Source organism: Rosa rugosa, chromosome 1, assembly GCF_958449725.1.
Source record: "Rosa rugosa chromosome 1, drRosRugo1.1, whole genome shotgun sequence".
Taxonomy (NCBI): domain Eukaryota; kingdom Viridiplantae; phylum Streptophyta; class Magnoliopsida; order Rosales; family Rosaceae; genus Rosa; species Rosa rugosa.
In genome coordinates, this window is record NC_084820.1 from 12,643,757 (window position 1) to 12,663,035 (window position 19,279).

Consider the following 19,279-nt stretch of genomic DNA (forward strand, 5'->3'; position numbering starts at 1 on the left):
AACATGAATGCTTAGTTTACTAGGGTAAGTTTGATGGGTACTTTTACCATTATGGAATTGACATGTTAAATAATATAAAAACGGAATTGACACGTTAATATAACATGTTCAAATTTAAAATATTATCGTTATCTTGTCAATGACTATCATGTTATATTGTTATCTATTTAAACATAAAACTGATATTGCATCGGGCATATTGTGCATTTTACGGTTTCTATCCTAAATAGTGTGAAAACAACATTTCACCTCTAAGCCTAATTACCAACTCTTCCATTCCATCACGTTGCCACTACATTTAGGGCACGTTTACTTACTTGGAAGGAAAGGGAATGATTACGGGGTAAAAACATTCCTGCGTTTACTAACACATAAAGGAATCGGAATGATTCCGGGTAAAAGAAATCCTGCGTTTACTAACACATGAAAGAATCGGAATGGATGTAGGTCCCACCTCCTTATCAGGAATCGATTCCTGAATACTCAGGAATTCGATTACGAAGGGGGGAGATGGGTTTAGGAATCATTCCTCCGGAATCAATACCGATTCCTTTCTTCTCCCATTCCACTTGTCTCCGATTCATGATTATTTTCCATTCCAAGTAAGTAAACGTGCCATTAGAGTAAACAGGTGTCTTTCCAAGCACATAGCAATATAAGTTTGTTTCTAAGTTGTCATTCTTACTTGTTTATTGTTATCAGTTTGTTTCTAACCACAAAACAAACCCAGGGTTTTCCAGGAAGTTTCCAAGAAGCAGCAGCAGCTTGAAATTCTCATGAATAGAGAAGTACAGGCATTTTGTGGCAACATCCTTGAAGCTAAAGGTGCGTGTAATCAAGAGGCTCCATCTCTGTACAGAAATGATAGGAGTATCAGGCAGGTGTGAAGCTTCATAGCTGCTTCACGGTTTTTGGCCACTTCTTCGCCAGTTACATACATAATCACTGCCACAATGACACTGCCACTTCCAAAAACAACAGCCACACATCACCTCGTTTAAAAGGCCTTTGGCTTGCCTTGTTTGCCAGGTTGCCGTCAGTTTGTCTACGACCGCCACGTTGGTTTTCCCAGTGATGTGTAAACTTGGTTTAGGCATTTCGTAAAAGGGATTGTTAGGTAAACGAAAATGATTGTGCCATGTTTCCTTACTGAGAATGGAGAACATATGGATAAAGCTCACCTTTGACGTCTACTCTATGCAAGTAACTGATGTTCATTTTATTACTATGGAGGGTCTGCAAATCAAGAAATAGTATGTACAGGTCAAAAACAATGGAGGCAATAAGAGATTTAACTGGAGTGAAAATGTGAGTATTTCTGTCATCTGTAAATCTTTCATTCATGCAACAGGATACTGAATCGTGAACATAAGAGAGAGTATCATATCCCTTCTGGGCGTGTGCATGTATTTTGCTGTGGTAGTAAATAAGCAGTACAAACGAGTTATCGAAAAATATCTTCAATTAAGTATTGAAGGAACCACGGACCAATAATAAGACATATTTAAAAGGTTTATTACCATTAACTCACGATCTTTCTACATAGAAATCATCCAAACACAAACAAATAACCCAAACACAACAATATCCACATGAAGCCCATTCGAAACAACATAAAGTGCAAATAACAAAAACCAAAAGACCATGCAGAAAGCAGCGGCTGCAAATTGTTCAACCAAGCAGGTGAATACCAGGGAAGCAGACCCAAATCAATATTCATACTCCCGAGAAATTGATCTCGCAGAACGCTGATAATCACGCTCCACATCTCCACTTCTCTCTCTCTCACGTGATTCAACTGGTGCTTGTTCATAATGGTAGTCATCATCCTCCATTCGATCATCATAGCGATCAGGATACTGTTTGTAGCGGTCATGCTCATGCTCGGCATCCATATGATCATCATACTGGCTTCGACGACGCTCATAGTGCTCAGGATCATGGTCAGGGTCTGAGTGCCTATGGCCATGTTCAGGTTGGTCAAACCAAGCCTGGTCATCTTCTGGGGCAGCAGGATCATAATCCCGCTCCCTTTCTCCATGCCTGTCCCTCCCATGTTTTGATTCAACACGGTCAAAATCAGACTCTTTATCACGTGAACGGCCACGATCATGATCCGGTAACCCAACTTCATAATCCCTCTCCCGCTCTCGAGGGCGATCTCGCTCCCGGTCACGGTCTCTATCGCGACCACGATCCCTTCCTCGGTCCCTTCCACGATCACGATCACGACGACTATCCCTTTCCCTTTCCCTGTCTCTATCCCTGGTTCTATCACGGTCCCTGTGATGCCTATCCTCCCTATGATCACGTTCTCTAGGCTTGTCATGGGAGCGTTCTCGGGAGCGCTCACGGGACTTCTCCCGTTCTCTCTCCTTCTCTTTCCCCCTTTCACGAGATTTTTCTCTGTCCCTAAAATCATTTCCCTTGATATCAATCACTTGAAAAGTAATAATGAAATTGTAATAACTAATTCAGTTTTACAAGTTCAAATCAGTTTATAATTGAGCGGTAGAAAAACATGACAGTTCAGGGAACCCTTCCATTATGTAGCATGCCATTTGCTCTGACTTTTTCAATTGTTAGCATCAATACCAAAACCTTTCTTAAATAATATGGATAATAATTTAGCAATACTTACAGGTCTACATGTCGCTCCTCGCGTACCCTTGGCTCCTCAGACCGGGATGGTCCTCCTGATTGTGCTTGCTCCCTATGCAAGTAAATAAGATATAGTTAGCGAAGCAATTTAGAAAGAGGAGGGGGGCAAAGCTGAACTTATGAGAAAACCAAAGTCTTGCATCTGAACACTTTCAGTAATAATATGACAACTTTCAATAATTCTTTTGGTCAGAAGCACTTGACACAACTACTAAGAGCAGTTGTCAAAAGCCAACGGCTTCTATGGCTTGTACAATAAATAAAAAATGAAAAAGCTAATTTATATATAGACACATTAGAAAGGTGCAAAGAACTACTCCTAAAAAAAAATTAAAAAAAAAGTCATAAACAACCAGTTAAAAACACTATCTTTGTTCGGTTGTGCCCAAAAATAAGGTAAGTTTGTTTTAGCCATTAGTATAACTTCTCACTGAATGCATAGCATTGGCTACATCTGGGATTAGGACTAACAACAATGAACTATGTTAAGGGATTCAATTCTTCACTTCAATTAGGAAAAACAAAGCATAGGCAGTTTAGACCATCTCCCTCAACCATAATTTAAGTATGCACCAGATAATGAAGCACATTGATTTTTCCAATGACTATAAAGCTTGCAAAAGTTGGAATTAAACCACTTACCTCCCTGAATGTCTCTGATTAACTTCTTCACCACCGACTCTGGTGGTTCCAAGACCACCACCCAGTCGCCGAGGTCGCCAGTTTGGTACTGTTCTACCACGTTCCACATCTACAAGCACCCTTCTACCTTCAATTTTCTTCCCATCAGCTTGCTTGTATGCAGCTGTCACATGAATATAGCTAGTGTTAAGCAAACATGAAACAAACATGATCAACTCATGATAATCTAGCGCATAAAATATTAGAGCGAACCTTTCATGTCCCGGGTATGCATGTATTCTATGAATGCATAGCCTCTAGGTTTATTTGACTCTTTGTCGGTGACCAATCGAACCTGAAATTACACAAAAGAATATAATCAATAAAATAGACAGAGATGATTCAGCTCTTAAGCAAAGAATGCTTAAGAGTAAGAAAATATGCATAGATGGTTTAGCATCAACTAAGCAACCTACAACTATAACTATAATATTGAATCCTAAATGGCACGGCAGACAGGCACTATGCCTCTTTAGCCGTGCTCACCTTTAAATAATAGAGCTTCCCATCGCAAGATGCATCACCACCGGCTAGAGTTGCAGAAATTTTGACATTTGTGGCCAATTTACCAGTTGAACAGACTATTATCCCCTTACCAGGGAGATTTGTTTTGAATAACAGAAATTTTCAATACTATTAGAGATACCAGGAATCCTTACTGCTGATGACTTTTTTTATTTTTTTGACAACCTTTATAGCCAAAGTAAAACTTTTAGCAGCAGAAAATGCACGTACTAAAAATTCAGAGGAAGAGATACTAATACTCCCGACATGTTTACCCAGTGCAGGAAACAGAACAGAAGTTGTGGTCTCCTTTTGTTGCTTGACATAAGCATAACTGGTCTGCTCAACTTATAGCATTCAACTTTGCTATGCAGATTAAGCACCATCTTTTGAATTGGGATAAATTATGGGATCAAAGATACCAACTGTGGAATATATTCACCATCTTACCAGGGATATTCTTGAATGTTAGAACTTCGAACTTAAAGCAAAATATATCCTAGAAACATCCACTTCCAAGGTCTCTTAAATAAAGCTACATCAAAGAGGGATCTTCGGAAGGAAAAGTGGAACAAACCCATACGAATTACCAGTACACTTGCAGTGTAATATTAAGGCTTATAAGTTCGGCTTTGCTGTGCAGGACGAGCACCATCTTTGGAATCAGGTGGTCAAATATAATTGATGAATACTCACCCCTTACCAGGGTTTCTTCTTGAAAGTTAAAACTTAATACTAATTGCTAATGATTACCTAGAAACACCCATTCTTTTCCAACATCTCTAAACTGAACCATAACAAAGAGAAAGCTATAAGGATGAATGAAACAAACCAGCAAGACATTACCAGCATATTTCCAGAAACACCTGTATTAATACCAACTTGCAGACTCCACAGAAAAATAAAACTAAATCAGGGAGAACAAACTCAAAATGCATCACTGGCTATAGTTAACTGTTGAAAAGAATAGGCTGAAAAGCAAATTTTGAAAACAAGTCATCGCCCAAAAAAGACAGATTCTTGTGGAACTGAACAACATGACATGAGAAAATATGTAACGATATCTTTTCAAGAAAATAGTAAATGGAAATCAATACTTAAATGCTGCGGACAACAGCATAGTTTTTCAAATTTTGAATTAGGGAATCTGAGATTTGTGAAAAGGAAAAAGCTCCAACACGAATGAACCTCTTACCGAACCCCCTTGGGGTTGCTCAGAAAAACACCTACCCTTTTGATTGGACCATAAGCGTCAAACTCCCTTTTAAGTCTGCTCTCAGTTGTCTCGTAATTCTGCAAGCAAACAGTTAAAATTAAAAGTTGGTCTAAACCAGTATCTATAATAGAGGGAAGAAACCCGAATCATACAGCAAACAATACATGTCAGTTGTAAAGTAATACGCGTAGCAGTAGAAAATAACCAAATCTGTATGCAAAAGTACTTACGAGTCTAGCAACAAACAAAGTCTTGTATGGATCTCCAGAAATATTTGAATCACTATTTGGATCATCTGCACAAAAATAGAAAAGAATAGGTTAGAACAATCACCAAACTTCAAATCCTACAATTAAAAGAATAATGGGGTTATTACATTTCTCTAGCTCCTCCGCGGCCTTTGCTGCACCCTTCTCAAGTCTTAACTGGTGTATTCGAGCCCTTCTTTGTGCCTAAATTTAACAAAACAAAACCAATACATGTTCAGACATATGATTAATGAATTCATAATCAAAATTTCTCATGCAAGCGATTCAAGTTAAAAAACTTACAGGAGTTTCTCCCTTTTCGACAGGTGCAGTATACTGGGGATCCCCCGGCTCAGCAAAATTACTCACATACTGTGCTATCCCTGCATTAGCCAAAAACAAACACACAATATCAATCAACAACTGTAACATATAAATTGGCCAAATCGGAAACACCACACCCCTGTAAGATTCTTAAGAAAACAAACCTGTCAGCGGCGGGCACTTTCTTTTCTCAGGAGGAGGCTTAAAATCCAACGGCGGACGAGGCTCGAAGAGCTTCAAAAGATTGGTTGTTAAACCAGTGGGGTGGCTCTGCCCAATCTGCATCGCAAACACGAAATTTAAAGATCAATATTCCTTTCAAAACAAAATCAGATCCTCCCCAATTGTACAAATCCAAGTAAGAAACCAATACATAATGCCTAGTCCTAAGCTCAAAATCTTATCAGTTATCACTATCCAAATCTATAAAACGAAATTCAACAAATTAGAAGAAAAACAACAGAGATCAGCTCCATATTCAGCTAGGGTTTAAAAAAAAAATCGGAAATTTTAGGGGAAAAGAAAAACCTAGCTCTCAAAAAAATAGAACTCAAAACCCTGAACCTTGAAGAAGAAAGAGAAATTAAAGCAGAGGACTCACCAGTTTGAGCTGGAGGACATTAGCGCGGTTCTGGGCCTTGGTCTTGGCCTGAACGGCGGCGTTGTTGCGCATGAAGGCATCGCTGTAGTCGCCCATGGCGAAGAGATCGAAGCAGCTGCAGAGTTAGGGTTTCCGCGGCGGTAGTCCGAGTACTGGTACTCAGACGACGAAGGTTGCATGTACGGGTGTACGAATCGGATCCCGGATCCAGTGGAGGCAGTCGGGTCGGACTGAGAAGAAGAGCCAGATAGCGGCAGCGAAAAAAATCAGAGAAGGGTTTTCGCGGGGTTATTTATAGACCCGCTACTGTTTTGTCCTATGCGTATGCGTATGCGTATGCGTACTTGGACTTGGAAGAAGAAGTAGAAGGGTCCGGTTCGGTTTTTTTATCCTCATTGTTTGGGCTCAAGATAAGCCCAATGGGCCTATTTCCAAGCCCGGTATGACGCTTTTAAAGCAAGAGGCGAAATGAGGATGATCTAGTTAAGATTGATTTTAGGCTTCAATCCAATTGCAATACCAAATTTATAGTTTTTGGTCCAAGTGATTTTGTCCTTGAGACTTGCTGACCCGATTACGATTTACGGGACTTGAGAGTTGTTGTTCCTTCGCTGAGTGTACTTTGACAATATATACTATTTGGACATGTGATTTTAAGGATTCGTAAATTTGTTGACTTGGACGGGTTGATGAGAAGTTCTCGAGTCATCCAACCCACCAATCATGTCTCTCTTAAAGGTGGTACCAATTATCTTTGTTTTGAACTCCTTGGTTCATTAATTTCAAATTTAATCATAATTTTACGACTAAAGAAATATTTGAATTTAGTTTGAATCAAGTCTTTGCCTGATTAAACACACAATTAAACAGGCCTAAAATTTTCTATCGTATAATGTTAAATGTGTTATACCAATAACACATTTGTATCCCAATTCCCAAATATGAATTGGGATACATATAACTTATTATAGAAATAATTTTATTGAGTAAGATAATAAAATATATAAGACGGTTTATGATATAGAGGAACTCTCTCTATATATCTCCAAACCAAATTGTATTTATACGGATTTAAGTACAAATCCATATTTTTTTTTTGAAAGAAGGCAAAGCCAATATATAAGTACAAATCCATATTTGTATCAAAGAAAACAAGTTTAATCAAACTAACCATCAATATTTGGTCATTCCAAGCCATTTAGCCCCCATATACATACATATTTTCAAAGCACAAATGGATGGCACCGCCCCAAATCCCACTCCCAAATCTTCAAATATCTCACCCTTCCCTTAATCCTAAACCCCAAATTTGAATTGCAAAGTAGAACACAGTGACCTATATCATGAATTGCTTTCTTCTGTGTCCTCGTCGATCTTAATTAAGCTTTCCTCCTGCTCTTTGGTAGTGACATGGCTGGCCTCAGAACTTTGGTGGCGGCTTTGGGTTCGCAGGGATGGTCATTTCTGTGGAGTCGGAACTGTTAGTTCCGAACTCACTGCTCGTCTGGCTCGAAAGGGCTAACTTCCTGAACTTCTTCATGTCGGCATTGTATGCCTCTGTGTTATAGCCCGAGCTTCCACCAGCTGCGGGATTCATCATAACGGTCTGCCCTGGTTTTACCCCCTCATTTAAGTCATCTAACGACACATCTCCTTCCAATGCGCGTACAATCTGTCATACACACAACATGTTTTAGCACAAAAAATTAATTAACAATCTCGTGCCATGTAGCTTGAATACATGTTACGTTATTAGATTGTACGTGAACTGAGATAACATGTATATTTTGGTTCATTAGCGCACCTGGCTCATCTTTGGGCGTCGTTTAGCAGAGTGACGAATACTGGCAGCAGCACAGGCGACCATGCGTGTCATTTCTTGACTGTTGTAGGTATTGTCCAAGCGGATATCCACCAACTCTGTATAGTTACCGTCCTCTAGTGCCCGTGTGAGAAGTGGTCGAGCCTGTGTGATCACATAGAAGAAATATTTTAGGATTAGCTAGCTCGAGTAGCAGGATTTAACTAAGATGAGTCAAATGCTTGGTTCCTTAAAGAAATTAGCTAGACGAGATAATTAATGTACATACCCAGTCCACTAAGCTGTCTTCCATGGCATTTGAAGGATCAACCGGTCTTTTTCCAGTTATGAGTTCCAAAAGCATGACTCCAAATGAGAAGACATCCGACTTCTCTGTCAACTTTCCACTTGATGCATATTCTGGAGCCAAATACCTGCATTCATTTACATACAACCAGAATTAGTTATACTAACTACTTCACCAATTTACCGCTAGTAATATAACACTGAGTGGCTTAATGACAAAAAGAAAAATTAGGATAACATTGAGCACAATATCACAACAAATTAAGCACAATTTCGTAATAGCTTACCCGAAAGTACCCATAACCCGTGTAGAAACATGGGTGTAGTTGTCAGATGACAGCTTAGCCAACCCAAAATCAGCAACCTGGAAAATGAAGAACAAGTTATAAGGATCGATGATCACACGTGATTAATCGATTATGTATTAATTAATCATCAGCTATGTTAATTAGGAAATGGTTAAGACAAACTTAATTACCATGGCCTCATAGTTGTTATCCAGGAGAATATTAGCAGATTTGATATCACGATGGATGATCTTGGGATGGCCTGCGATGCATTTCAAATTATCCAATATAAATGGGACATGTTAAGACAACAGTAATATATGATCAAACACTGAGCTAGTGAGAGGGGAGCTTGGAAATTTCTTACAGTCCTCATGAAGGTAGGCAAGCCCTTTAGCAGATCCAGTTGCGATCCGAAGCCTAGTTGCCCAATCCATTGGTGGAAGTCCATTGCCTGCAACGTCCCAAATTTGGAACCATTAATTGATGACATGCATTTTTACCCTAAAGTGAATGTAGCAAGGCATCGTATACATGTTTGGTTTAGCAATGTAGGTTAATTATGATCTCACCATGCAAGTGATGTTCCATGGTTGAATTGGGAACAAACTCATAGACCAACAATCTATGGCCACCGGAAATGCAATATCCAACGAGCGACACTAGATGTCGGTGATGAACTCGGCTAATGATCTCGACCTCCGCAGCAAATTCCCGTTCTCCTTGCCCACTACCGACCTTGAGACTCTTCACCGCAACCTCTTTTCCACTGGGGAGGACGCCCTTGTGCACAAACCCGAACCCACCTTGACCCAACAAATTGGCTTGTGAGAACCCGTTAGTAGCGGTTGCTAGGTCATCATAAGTGAAGGTGTTCTGGTTGAACCCGCCGAGTGACATGTTTGGTGAGGGAGGTGGCAAGGGGGGTCCGTGGGGTCCTGAGAAATTCCCTGTCATTTCACCGCTCATCGGCATAGGAGGAGGCGGTGAAGGCCAGGCACCACCACCACGATTACTACCAGCTGCTGCTTGGTTTAGCCTGACCACATGGTCTCCTTGTGGCGTTGTATTCATGTTCCAATTGTGTTGCTGTGTAGTGTTGTAGTAGTCATGACCACCACCTACATACATAGAAGCAACAAATTAAGCAATTAATCGGTCTTATTTTCAATAATGACATAAATTAATTTGGATTTTTGTTGTCCTTGTTTTTGGTTGCTTCAATGGAGTTACAAATTTGAGGGCTATGAATTCATAAATCTGACCTCACAAACATTGGGAAGATGTTATGTTTCATTCTTTCTTGCTCGATTGAAACCTTTATTTATATATCCCAATTCTTCTATGATATTCGAATTTATATATGGACGCAAAACTTTGTATGAATATCTCTCTAAACTGAACGATATGGATTATAAAAATTAAAAATGCATGAATTCAAAGAACGGTGAACTAATGCAGTTTTCGAGCATATGCTAATGGATGCATCCAATAAAAGTTTGATTAAATACGGTTAATATTCAAAATGCTACGAGTTTTGCATGTTTAATTTCCTCTCACAATTTACAAAGCAGGGTTAGGATTTGGCATACGTACCTTTGAGTGGATCTCCATAATATTGCATGTGGTCATTCTTTCTCCTCTTCCTCCTGAAGCAAAGCACACAAATGACGAGCAACAGAAGTACAATTACTCCGGCGCCGATCCCCACTCCTACCACCACCCCTTTATCGGAGTCATTGCCACTGCTATCATCTGAAGAGTCGTTGGAAGGTGGTGGTGGTGTCACTGCATTGGAGGGCGAAGTTTTAGCACGTGGGGGAGGCGGCGCATAGACAGTGGTAGCCGGAACACCCGGAGCTTTTGGTCTGGGTGGTGTATTGCTACCAGCTGGAGTGGCCGGAGTTGCCGGAGTGGCCGGAGCTGGCTGCGAGTTGTCCTTCGGTGGAGCAGGCGAGGAGTTTTGTTTCGGGGACTCGGGCGATTGATCGTCATCGTCCTTCGGGGGAGGCGTCGATGGAGGAGGAGACGAAGGTGGTGGTGAGGACGGTGGAGGGGAAGATGGCGGAGGTGAGGAGTTTTTTGGAGGAGATGGGGTTGGCGACTGTGTATCTTTCGAATTCTTTGGGGATTCCTTTGAAGGTGCGGGTGAGGATGACGACGAAGACGAGGAGTCTGATGATGTTGGTGGTGAAGGTGAAGAATCCGGTGATGGAGAATCAGAATCATTAGCCATAATTTAGTCAGAAACTCCGGCCGAAGCCTATTCCAGACTATTTATGTGGCGGCGGAAACTTCACCTCTCCCGTTACTACTCGTCTTGATGATTGATCAAGCCCCTGAACATGTTAAAGGAATCGATTAAACCTAGCTACATATGTAATGTCTAATATAAATCAACTAAACTAATTGCATTATACATAGGCTACCAATCAAGAAGAGAGATAACCAAGCTAACCCCATGCATGCATGCATGGTGTTCTTGAACTCAGTTTATGAAATAAAAGCAAACTAGAATGAAATTTAATTGAGAGATGATAATCAAATATTGATGGAAGAAAATATTAGGTTGGTGTTCAAGTACCTGGAGATCAATGAAAGGAGGTAGGAGGCTAGAGGTGTTTTTTGCTCAATGGAAAGAGAGAGGAGAGAGCTGTGTCCTTGCCATTGCCTCCTACAAAGCAGGACCTTTCTTTCACCTCTCTTCCCTTTCTCTTTCTCTCTTTTTCTCTCTCTCTCTAAGGCTATCTTTTGTGTGTGCCTCCCCTAACTTAGATTGAGTTGGTTACTTGCTTTTACCATTTCCTGTCCCATAACCTCGCTGGAGCTCCGTGTAATTTTACCTGGGATATTACTTGGTTCATGAATTAGAACCAGAAGATACAAACTTCAAATATAGACATTCCTCCTCCTTGGACGCTCGTGTTTACACTTGTGCGTAAGAGCATCGCAGCCTACTATTAAGTAAAAACAGCATGTACATTCAGCAGTGAAGAATTTGATCAGACCAAAAAAGTTAGTGCCAAAAATAGTAAGTAGCTTGATATGTATATGTATCTGTAGAGTATATTTTCGTTATTTTGAACCCCTCGAGTGCTTCTCATATGTCCCATCATTTACAACAAATTTCAGAAAGTAACGCGTTATCGTGTACGTATCAGTCATATCATTTGGTACTATTTTTTCATCCATCGTTATACAAATAAGTACAAATAGTATTGAATTGGTTGTCCTATGACTCCTATCCTCGCACTATTTATGTTCGTGGAAAGGAAAAGGAAGAAGTGAAAAGGTTAGATGTCATTTGTAATGCTCTGCAAAAGAAGTTTTATACATAGAATAAGTGTAAATTAGTTATTCGATCAGTTGTGGATTTAAATATTGAAGCTTGAAAGTAAAAATGCCAGATAAGAAAAAAGAAAAGAAAAAAAGGTTAACTAATTCGTTGAACAGCCTTGTGTCAGAACTCTGAAGAGTTCTTATCACAAGATGGAAGATAATGTGTATGTGAGTCTCCACGAGCATGACCTGGAAGAGTGTATTTCGAAATTGAGAATGGTTTGATCAGTTGAGGAGAAAGGGCCAGACGGCACTAACAAGTTCAAAATGTGCTCTAATAATGTTACCGATAACAGGTTGACTTGGGAAGCACTTTCATTCCTCATTCCATGGTTGCTATCGTAGAAGGTGTTTTCTCAATTGCAGCCTTGGCAGCAGAGGGAAATTGCAAGTAGTTCAGGCCAGAAACCGAGGTTATGTTATGGCCGGAAATGCCATAAGGGTCATCATTTAGTGAGAGGTTAGTAACCAAGGAGTTGGCAGTAAATGCCAGAGATGGCTCGAAAGTACCAAATTTGCTTGTGAACAATGAAAGGCGAGCAAATCCTGTGACCTCACTGTTTGCTAGCTAACACTTCTGAACCTGCAAAGTACGTTGGCTCGAAGTAAAGGAAGAACGTGCTGCATCGTGACATTCTTAACATCTATGATGGCCGCCGCAGGAGGCGGGGTTGGGAAGCATATGATTCTCCTAAAACGACTACTGTCAAAGCCACTAGGACTATCAAGCATTATCAACCCTGCACATTAAGCTAAAAAGCATATGAATTTTCTTCAGAATCGTTCTCATTATCCATGAATATGCTCCTCACAAGTCGCCGCCGTAACTGTACAATCACAAGTATTCACCATCAAGTACTAGAAACAATACAAAGACGTACTTTATGTATATACAGCATTAAACGTTCATCATTCGATAAGGGGAAAATGACTCCGTAGTTACTAATAAACCCAGTTATGTTTTCATGATCTAACATATAGACATCAATACACAGAAAGAAAATTATGACTAAAAACAAGTTCCAAAATACGAACTCCTTCACAAACTTGCAAAGAAGTTCAAATATGAACTTGCAAACCAAGAATCCTAAAATCAACAGATAGTCAAGATTGAAAGAGAGGTCGGTCGGTGGGAGATTTAAGACTCTAAGCTAGCTTGATTGTAGGATCCAATGCCGCTCATGGGTGATTTATGTGCACCAGGCTGTTCACATATGGAAGATAACCTGCATATCCAGCAATAATCCCAGTATAACTATGTATGATATCAGCCTTCTCTGCTTTCACATGATAAGCAATCAATTTCATTCCAAGAAGCATGATCACCACATCATCAGTTACACAAGCCAAAGCCCTCAACTCTTCATAAGCATTGGTGAAAATACCATCAGCAAGAGGAATTCTGCGCTTCAGTTTCATGTCCATATCACCATAGATCTCCAAGGTGTATACATAGTCTTCCAGAACAGGCAGAATATAACACAGCTCGCCGTACATCTCTGCCATAACACCTAGTGGTCCGCTGTGAGGAGGGAGAGGCAAAATACCATATTGCTCCTCCTTCAGATTAAAAGCCAAAATTGCGCCAGTAAGAGTTTCCCAGAATACCATTCCCTTCAAAAAGATCCCATGACCTTTCAAATGCAGAGCATCAATCTCACAGCATTCTGTCTGAGAGAGTTTCCAAGACCTCGAACTTGAAGAGTATATATCAAAACAGATCACTGGCTCATCAGGTACAGAGAAGGCACACACAAGTTGAAAATGTTCTTCAAAGTCAAGCACAGAAGGCTCAAAAGCTAGTGCTACAACTGATTCATGTCCATGATAAGGCTTTGACTTGGGAAGCACTGTCCATTCCTTGTTCACAGGATTGCAAATGTAGTAAGTATTTTCTCCATCGCAGCTTTCGCAGCAGAGCAGGCCATTACAAGCAGTCCTTACAGTAACTGGTTCAGGCAAGAAATTAAGGGAAGGATTGGGAATTCCATAAGCAGCTCTATTGAGCGAGACAAAAGAAGGCTTTTCCCCAGGAAGTTGACAGAAAAGACCAGAGATGTTCCGGAAGGAGTAAGCCTGCTTGTGAATGAAAAAAGGAGAGGTAATCCACTCATCCCACTGTTTGCCAACGCTTCTGAACCTGCAAAGTGTTTTGGCAGGGAGGAATGGAAGAACATACTCCATTGTAACATTATTGATGTCAATATTGTCCTTGGCCTTTTTCTCTCCAGACAATTCATAGCAATCTTCTCCACAAACATGACCAATTCTTTTACATGGATATCTGTGAAACTGCAATAATAATAAAAAAAATCGAGATGAAAATCAAGAGAAAAGAATAAAAAGTATCAAATGAAATCTGGTCACATGAACAATCAGAAAGCCTCACATTTATCATTTATCAAAGAAAACACCAAAATTTGGGTCCACAATAGGACCCTAAAGGCTAACAAATTGCTCAAGTTTGTTGCACATACAAAAATGTAATGTCATATGCGATCAATTTACCAAATCAGGCAGACAGTAATATAATTGATATGAAAAAGCATCTCTCATAAATAACACAGCCACAAAACATAGGGTTATTCACAATTACATACCTCATTGGTAGCCACACGTCTTTCATTCCACAGTGATCCACCACAATCCAATAGATCTTTATCAGAATCAGAACTGGAATAATCCACAAGCTTCTTCAACTGGTGTCTTCTCTCAACAGACAGATCTTCATCAGAATCAGTACTCGCATTACTGTCATCATCTCCATTCTTCTCCAACTGTTGTTGGCTATCACAAAATTGATCATTTTCAGAGTCAGAACTCACATGATTTTCATCAACCACAACCTTCTCCAACTCATTTTGGCTTCCACCAGTCAGATCTTCACCGGAATCAGCACTCATATAGTCGTCTTTACCCACAATGACATAGTTCTCAGAATCACTACCCACAGAATTGCCATCACTCAGAAGGACATAGCTACTGTCAGAATCCGAATCCCCATCAGCCATGATTAAGCTCCTCAGAAGTCTCCACTAATCTGAAATGAACAACTTGGTATCACATTTCACATTTCAACAAGATAACTTAATTTCCCCAATTCCTATGTATGACAACATGATTCAACATATCTCAGAAATTAGCTTCCAAATAAAGGAAAAATTTAAATCAAACCCTACATATTCACCCTCCAAAAAAGGAAACACCCTAAATCATCACAAATCAAAAAAGAAAAAGGAAAAAAAAAAAACCCTAATCTTCAACCACGGTTACTTGGCACAAAAGAAACCCAACGCAATAAAGGAAAAACCAAATCAAAACGGAACTAAATCACCAAATACTTATTCAATTCCACCTACACAATAGTGAAATCAAGAAAAGAACGAACCTTTAACCTGAATTCACATAACTTAACAGGGGATTTGCAAAACAAATCCCTAAATTGATTTCAGAATTCAATTTCGCACCTCAAAACACAATCCACCAATTCAATTTCCTACTTTCTTTAGCAGCCAAACGAATCCGAATAACAAAATTTAAAAAAAAAAAAAAAAAAAAATTACAGAGCAAGAACAGAGAGCCGGCTCTTGAAAAGCCCAAAGCAAACAGAGACGACTAAATCTAAAGAGATGATCAAACAATTCTCACCTAACAGAGTCATGAAACGATCGGACACTTAACGAAACCCTAAAAGACTCGAAATTGAAGAATCGAAAACCTAAAGATTCGAGGTGTTCGACGAATCCCCCAAATGAAAAGACCGTAAAGATTTGAGGTTACCGGCGAAAATCAACACTAGGAATGAAAACGAGAGGATCGCCGGAGAGTCGTACCTCGGTATCGGAGAGCGGCGGCCGGAGATTGAAGGCGAGAGAATCGGAAGTGAAGAAAGAGAGAGCAGTTGAGAGTGAAGCACGTTGATCTGAGAGACTTGTAAAAGGGGATTATATTGAAGTGATGGTACACGTGGAGGCGTGGTATTGGTGATGGATCGTAGCAGGGTCGTCTTCTGGTCAATGGGGTTGTTTCCTTGAGTTTCAAGTTTATGGTTTTGCCAAAGTGCGAGATTCTAGCCACAACTTGATTAGTACGAAGTCATTTCAAACGACTTTTTATTATATAAGAAAACTATACACCAAAATTAATATTTATTTTTAAATAAATAAATACCGTCAATTTTCAGTAATTCACATATTCTTTTAAAATATGAACATGCATCACTATGAATATATTATTTTAAAGAGATTTTAGCGATTCAACCGTTCATCTTTTAAGTTTCATATTGACGGTTATGTTGGATTCCGTTTGGTCATCTAAAATGATTAAACAATACAAATAAATATAAGACGTCAGATAGAACTTGAAATAATAAAATTTGTAATCTAACGACTAAATGAGTTCTAAACTGACCAAAATTTTGCATGAATCATATTTTAAGATGAATGACTTGGATTGTCAAGCTTATCTTTTAAGCGAGAGTGTCTGCACTTTTTAAAAAGTGGGTGCCCTTATTAGAGAAGACATGTATAAACATGAGTGGTTTGTATTCATTTCTTAAGCCGATTTAAGGTTATAAAAATAATCAAGTTGATAAAAGGTAGCCAACGGTGGAAATGAAAGTTAATGTTGGCTTTTACCCCTTTTTCCTTCTTTTTTTCGTGTTTTATTTTACTTTTTGACTAGTCATCTCCCATTCTTCCACCTCTACACCACGTACATCTTCAACAACGTCAAACTAACCACTTTCAGCAATAATGTATATTGGGTGCCTCCGGTGACATCCTCTGACCACACTCCATCACCGACCGACGACTGCGTCTCTGACACTGTAAACTCTTTTGCTTGTACAGCAAACAAAGAAAGGAATAGAAACGGAGAGACAAATAGAAAGAGACACTACTACAAAATGGGCTATAGGACACCAATTTTGGGCACTATTCTGAATTGGTGTGTATATTGAACAGTTTTGCACCGTGTAATTTGATCGGTGAGTTGTTATGGAGGTGCCACCAACATTCGGTGGCCCAATGCTCATATTTGATTAAATTATTCATAATTGGTACGCTGGGGATTGGTTGGTTACAAATATTTACGGGTTTTACCCCCAAATTACATCTCTTGTTCAGCAAAAGCATCGGTCCTCGTCTTTGGTCAGATGAAAAGAATGGGTGATGACAGGAAAACCAAAATTTGTTCCAAAATTATACTTTGTTTATTGTATTTGAAAGTTGAAACCCACCCAATATCCACAATACGCACTCTGGATCACTTTACCAAAATATGACCTAGCTCTTGTGAAACGAGATTGAAGGCTGAATCTTCTCAGAGACGTCGTCCATGTTTGGCCTCTGTAACCTCGCTCACCTTGGATCGCTTCATCTTCTCCTCTATAACTATATCTAGCCTTCAAGGAGAAGATCAAGGAATTCGGGATCCGATGCTCTCTACCGGGGGTTTCGACAACGATCGATCATCAGATGCTGTTGGGGCTTCGATTTGGTGGATTCAACACCCTTCTCTGACTTCTAGTTTTTGGATTGTGCAGGACGCCCCACACGCACCACCTTAAACGATTTCTCATCTCAAGACTATGTGAGAATTTCACCTTTTCTTTTTTATTCTTCTAGCTAGCAGTAGCTTCTTCGAATTTCTCCACAAGTCTCATTTATCAATGCTCAAGTATGTGTGTCGATCTAGGAATGATTTATGCATGTTTGATGCTTCTGTATATTTCATGCTATCTAATTTACTCTGTTGACCCCCATGTCATGAATATCACTAGCATCAGCATATGCATTGTCTAAAGTGGGGAAGATAAGGGCAAACTTGAAAGTAACTTTGTTTTCCCAGGTTGTCAATTATAAAATGTTTCTCGTTTGGATATTGGAGTTCAGTGGTTGCAATAATTTGTTTATTATGTTGGCTGCAACTAGTGGAGGAACCAATCAAAGAGAAGATAAGCAATTGCCTTCTTTTGAAGGTGGTACTCCTCCCATTTTTTTCTTTTGCAGAGAATCGAGGCTTTTTTATATGCTCAGCTTGCAGTATTTTGTTCTTTCCTAGAGAGTCAAGGCTTTTTTAGCTGCACAGCTTGAGGTTAATGTCTATCATTTTATTGTTTTATAGTTTTTGCATTGCTAGTTATACTAATTAGGACATTCGTCAACCTACCTTATGTTTTTGCAGGGGAATCAGATTATCAAATTGGGTCATGTAATTGAAAGTGTTAAAAGTGCTATAGATGGAGTGTCATGGCAAGTCACTGAAGGTACATACGCCATAAATAATCTATTGCAAACATTTGGTTTATCTCTTGCTTTGAGTAGTGAAACTGATTACTTTCATTTTTCTATTGTATTGGTAAGGCATTTAAGTTTGATCGCCTAGTTTAAGCACATTACTTAATATGTGTCACTGTTTTGTAGGTCCTCTACAGATTTTTGGATTACTTAAGCAAATTTGATTGGGAGAAATACTGTGTAAGTTTAAATGGACCAGTTTACAAATCCTCTCTACCTAATATTGTGGGTAAGAGATATCTCTTGTGCCTGTAATGTTGGATGGCTCTTTTGTATTGTCCTGGTCTCTGAGTTTCTTCTCTCTCTGAAGCTGAAGTACCAGATAATAGAGGGGATGATGTACTGCTAGGTGAAGAGTTTATTAGAAACTGTGTACCATCAAAGGGGTGTGAGACAAACTTACGAGTTTGTTCCTTATAATTGATCCACTAAAAGAGAACAACCACCTTGGCCGTAGTGTCAATAGAGGTATTCCCCTGTTCTCTCTCTCTCTCTCTCTCTCTCTCTCTGTGTTGTTGTCATGGAATTTTACTGGAGTACTATAACTACTAGCTGCTCGTTCACTCTGTGTGCTGTCACATGGTAATGATTCATGTGTTTTCTGCAGGTAGCTTCTATCGAAAATGTAGTGCTTTTTAAATATGGAGCTCGCAAGCTAGGCTGGATTCTCTTGTTACCAGCAGAGAGAATATCAGATGAACTTAACAAGTTTTTAGCAACACTTTGGATAGGCATGAAAGTAAATGTCAGACTACTGTGCAAAATAATGCCTTGTTGGAGCTGGGTGAAGATTTGGAGTTGATACCAGTAAATGAAACATCAACTATGTCTCTTTTTGGTAGGTTTAAGCTTTGTAAGTTGCAATAAGTTTCTTTATTCTCGGATAAGCTAGTGCAATAAGTTGTATTTACATATCTATTACGACTTTAGATTTTGATCGAAAGTGATGATGTATATGAATACATTTGTAGACATAATTGATCTATTCCACTACTTAATGGTTTTAGTTTAA

At 39.4% G+C, this 19,279-nt stretch overlaps 3 protein-coding genes and 1 long non-coding RNA gene across 5 annotated transcripts; 1 reads left to right on the top strand and 3 right to left on the bottom strand.

The window, feature by feature from the left end:
- Positions 1-1,501: 1,501 nt before the first annotated feature.
- LOC133718307 (U1 small nuclear ribonucleoprotein 70 kDa) lies at positions 1,502-6,518 on the bottom strand. The gene is made up of 10 exons (XM_062145120.1): positions 6,236-6,518; positions 5,799-5,913; positions 5,614-5,693; positions 5,439-5,514; positions 5,293-5,357; positions 5,077-5,139; positions 3,556-3,637; positions 3,304-3,466; positions 2,642-2,713; positions 1,502-2,412 (listed from the first exon to the last, which is right to left on the bottom strand). Exons 1-10 carry the CDS (start codon positions 6,329-6,331, stop codon positions 1,710-1,712), a joined length of 1,515 nt encoding a protein of 504 aa, XP_062001104.1. The 5' UTR covers positions 6,332-6,518; the 3' UTR covers positions 1,502-1,709.
- Positions 6,519-7,247: 729 nt separating this feature from the next.
- On the bottom strand, positions 7,248-11,423 carry LOC133718314 (proline-rich receptor-like protein kinase PERK4). Of its 2 annotated transcripts, none has more exons than XM_062145129.1 (9): positions 11,214-11,423; positions 10,226-10,968; positions 9,202-9,750; positions 8,997-9,083; positions 8,821-8,891; positions 8,630-8,706; positions 8,326-8,470; positions 8,040-8,201; positions 7,248-7,907 (listed from the first exon to the last, which is right to left on the bottom strand). In XM_062145129.1, exons 2-9 carry the CDS (start codon positions 10,863-10,865, stop codon positions 7,656-7,658), a joined length of 1,983 nt encoding a protein of 660 aa, XP_062001113.1. In that variant the 5' UTR covers positions 10,866-10,968; positions 11,214-11,423; the 3' UTR covers positions 7,248-7,655. The 2 variants fall into 2 exon arrangements, with proteins under 2 accessions (XP_062001113.1, XP_062001118.1); XM_062145134.1 differs by lacking the exon at positions 11,214-11,423 and adding an exon at positions 11,059-11,180.
- A 1,484-nt stretch (positions 11,424-12,907) lies between these two features.
- LOC133718324 (uncharacterized) lies at positions 12,908-15,956 on the bottom strand. The gene is made up of 3 exons (XM_062145149.1): positions 15,802-15,956; positions 14,569-15,008; positions 12,908-14,260 (listed from the first exon to the last, which is right to left on the bottom strand). The coding sequence occupies exons 2-3, from the start codon at positions 14,977-14,979 to the stop codon at positions 13,148-13,150; spliced, it is 1,524 nt and encodes a 507-aa protein (XP_062001133.1). The 5' UTR covers positions 14,980-15,008; positions 15,802-15,956; the 3' UTR covers positions 12,908-13,147.
- A 2,006-nt stretch (positions 15,957-17,962) lies between these two features.
- Positions 17,963-19,243, top strand: LOC133714042 (uncharacterized). The gene is made up of 5 exons (XR_009848408.1): positions 17,963-18,064; positions 18,155-18,236; positions 18,394-18,496; positions 18,578-18,735; positions 18,875-19,243. It is a non-coding gene; the product is annotated as an uncharacterized LOC133714042 (long non-coding RNA).
- The last annotated feature ends 36 nt before the right edge of the window (positions 19,244-19,279 follow it).

What these genes read in the sequence shown, in the direction of transcription:
- LOC133718307 (XM_062145120.1), bottom strand. Translation starts at nt 6,331, where the DNA reads ATGGGCGACTACAGCGATGCCTTCATGCGCAACAACGCCGCCGTTCAG. An exon ending in AAAGTGCCCGCCGCTGACAG is followed by an intron (nt 5,694 to 5,798) that starts GTTTGTTTTCTT and finishes TGGCTAATGCAG; the next exon opens with GGATAGCACAGTATGTGAGT. An exon ending in CTTATGGTCCAATCAAAAGG is followed by an intron (nt 3,638 to 5,076) that starts GTAGGTGTTTTT and finishes GTGTAATTTCAG; the next exon opens with GTTCGATTGGTCACCGACAA.
- LOC133718314 (XM_062145129.1), bottom strand. Translation starts at nt 10,865, where the DNA reads ATGGCTAATGATTCTGATTCTCCATCACCGGATTCTTCACCTTCACCA. An exon ending in AAGACAGCTTAGTGGACTGG is followed by an intron (nt 8,202 to 8,325) that starts GTATGTACATTA and finishes GTGATCACACAG; the next exon opens with GCTCGACCACTTCTCACACG. An exon ending in GACGCCCAAAGATGAGCCAG is followed by an intron (nt 7,908 to 8,039) that starts GTGCGCTAATGA and finishes TGTGTATGACAG; the next exon opens with ATTGTACGCGCATTGGAAGG.
- LOC133718324 (XM_062145149.1), bottom strand. Translation starts at nt 14,979, where the DNA reads ATGGCTGATGGGGATTCGGATTCTGACAGTAGCTATGTCCTTCTGAGT. An exon ending in GACGTGTGGCTACCAATGAG is followed by an intron (nt 14,261 to 14,568) that starts GTATGTAATTGT and finishes TTATTATTGCAG; the next exon opens with TTTCACAGATATCCATGTAA.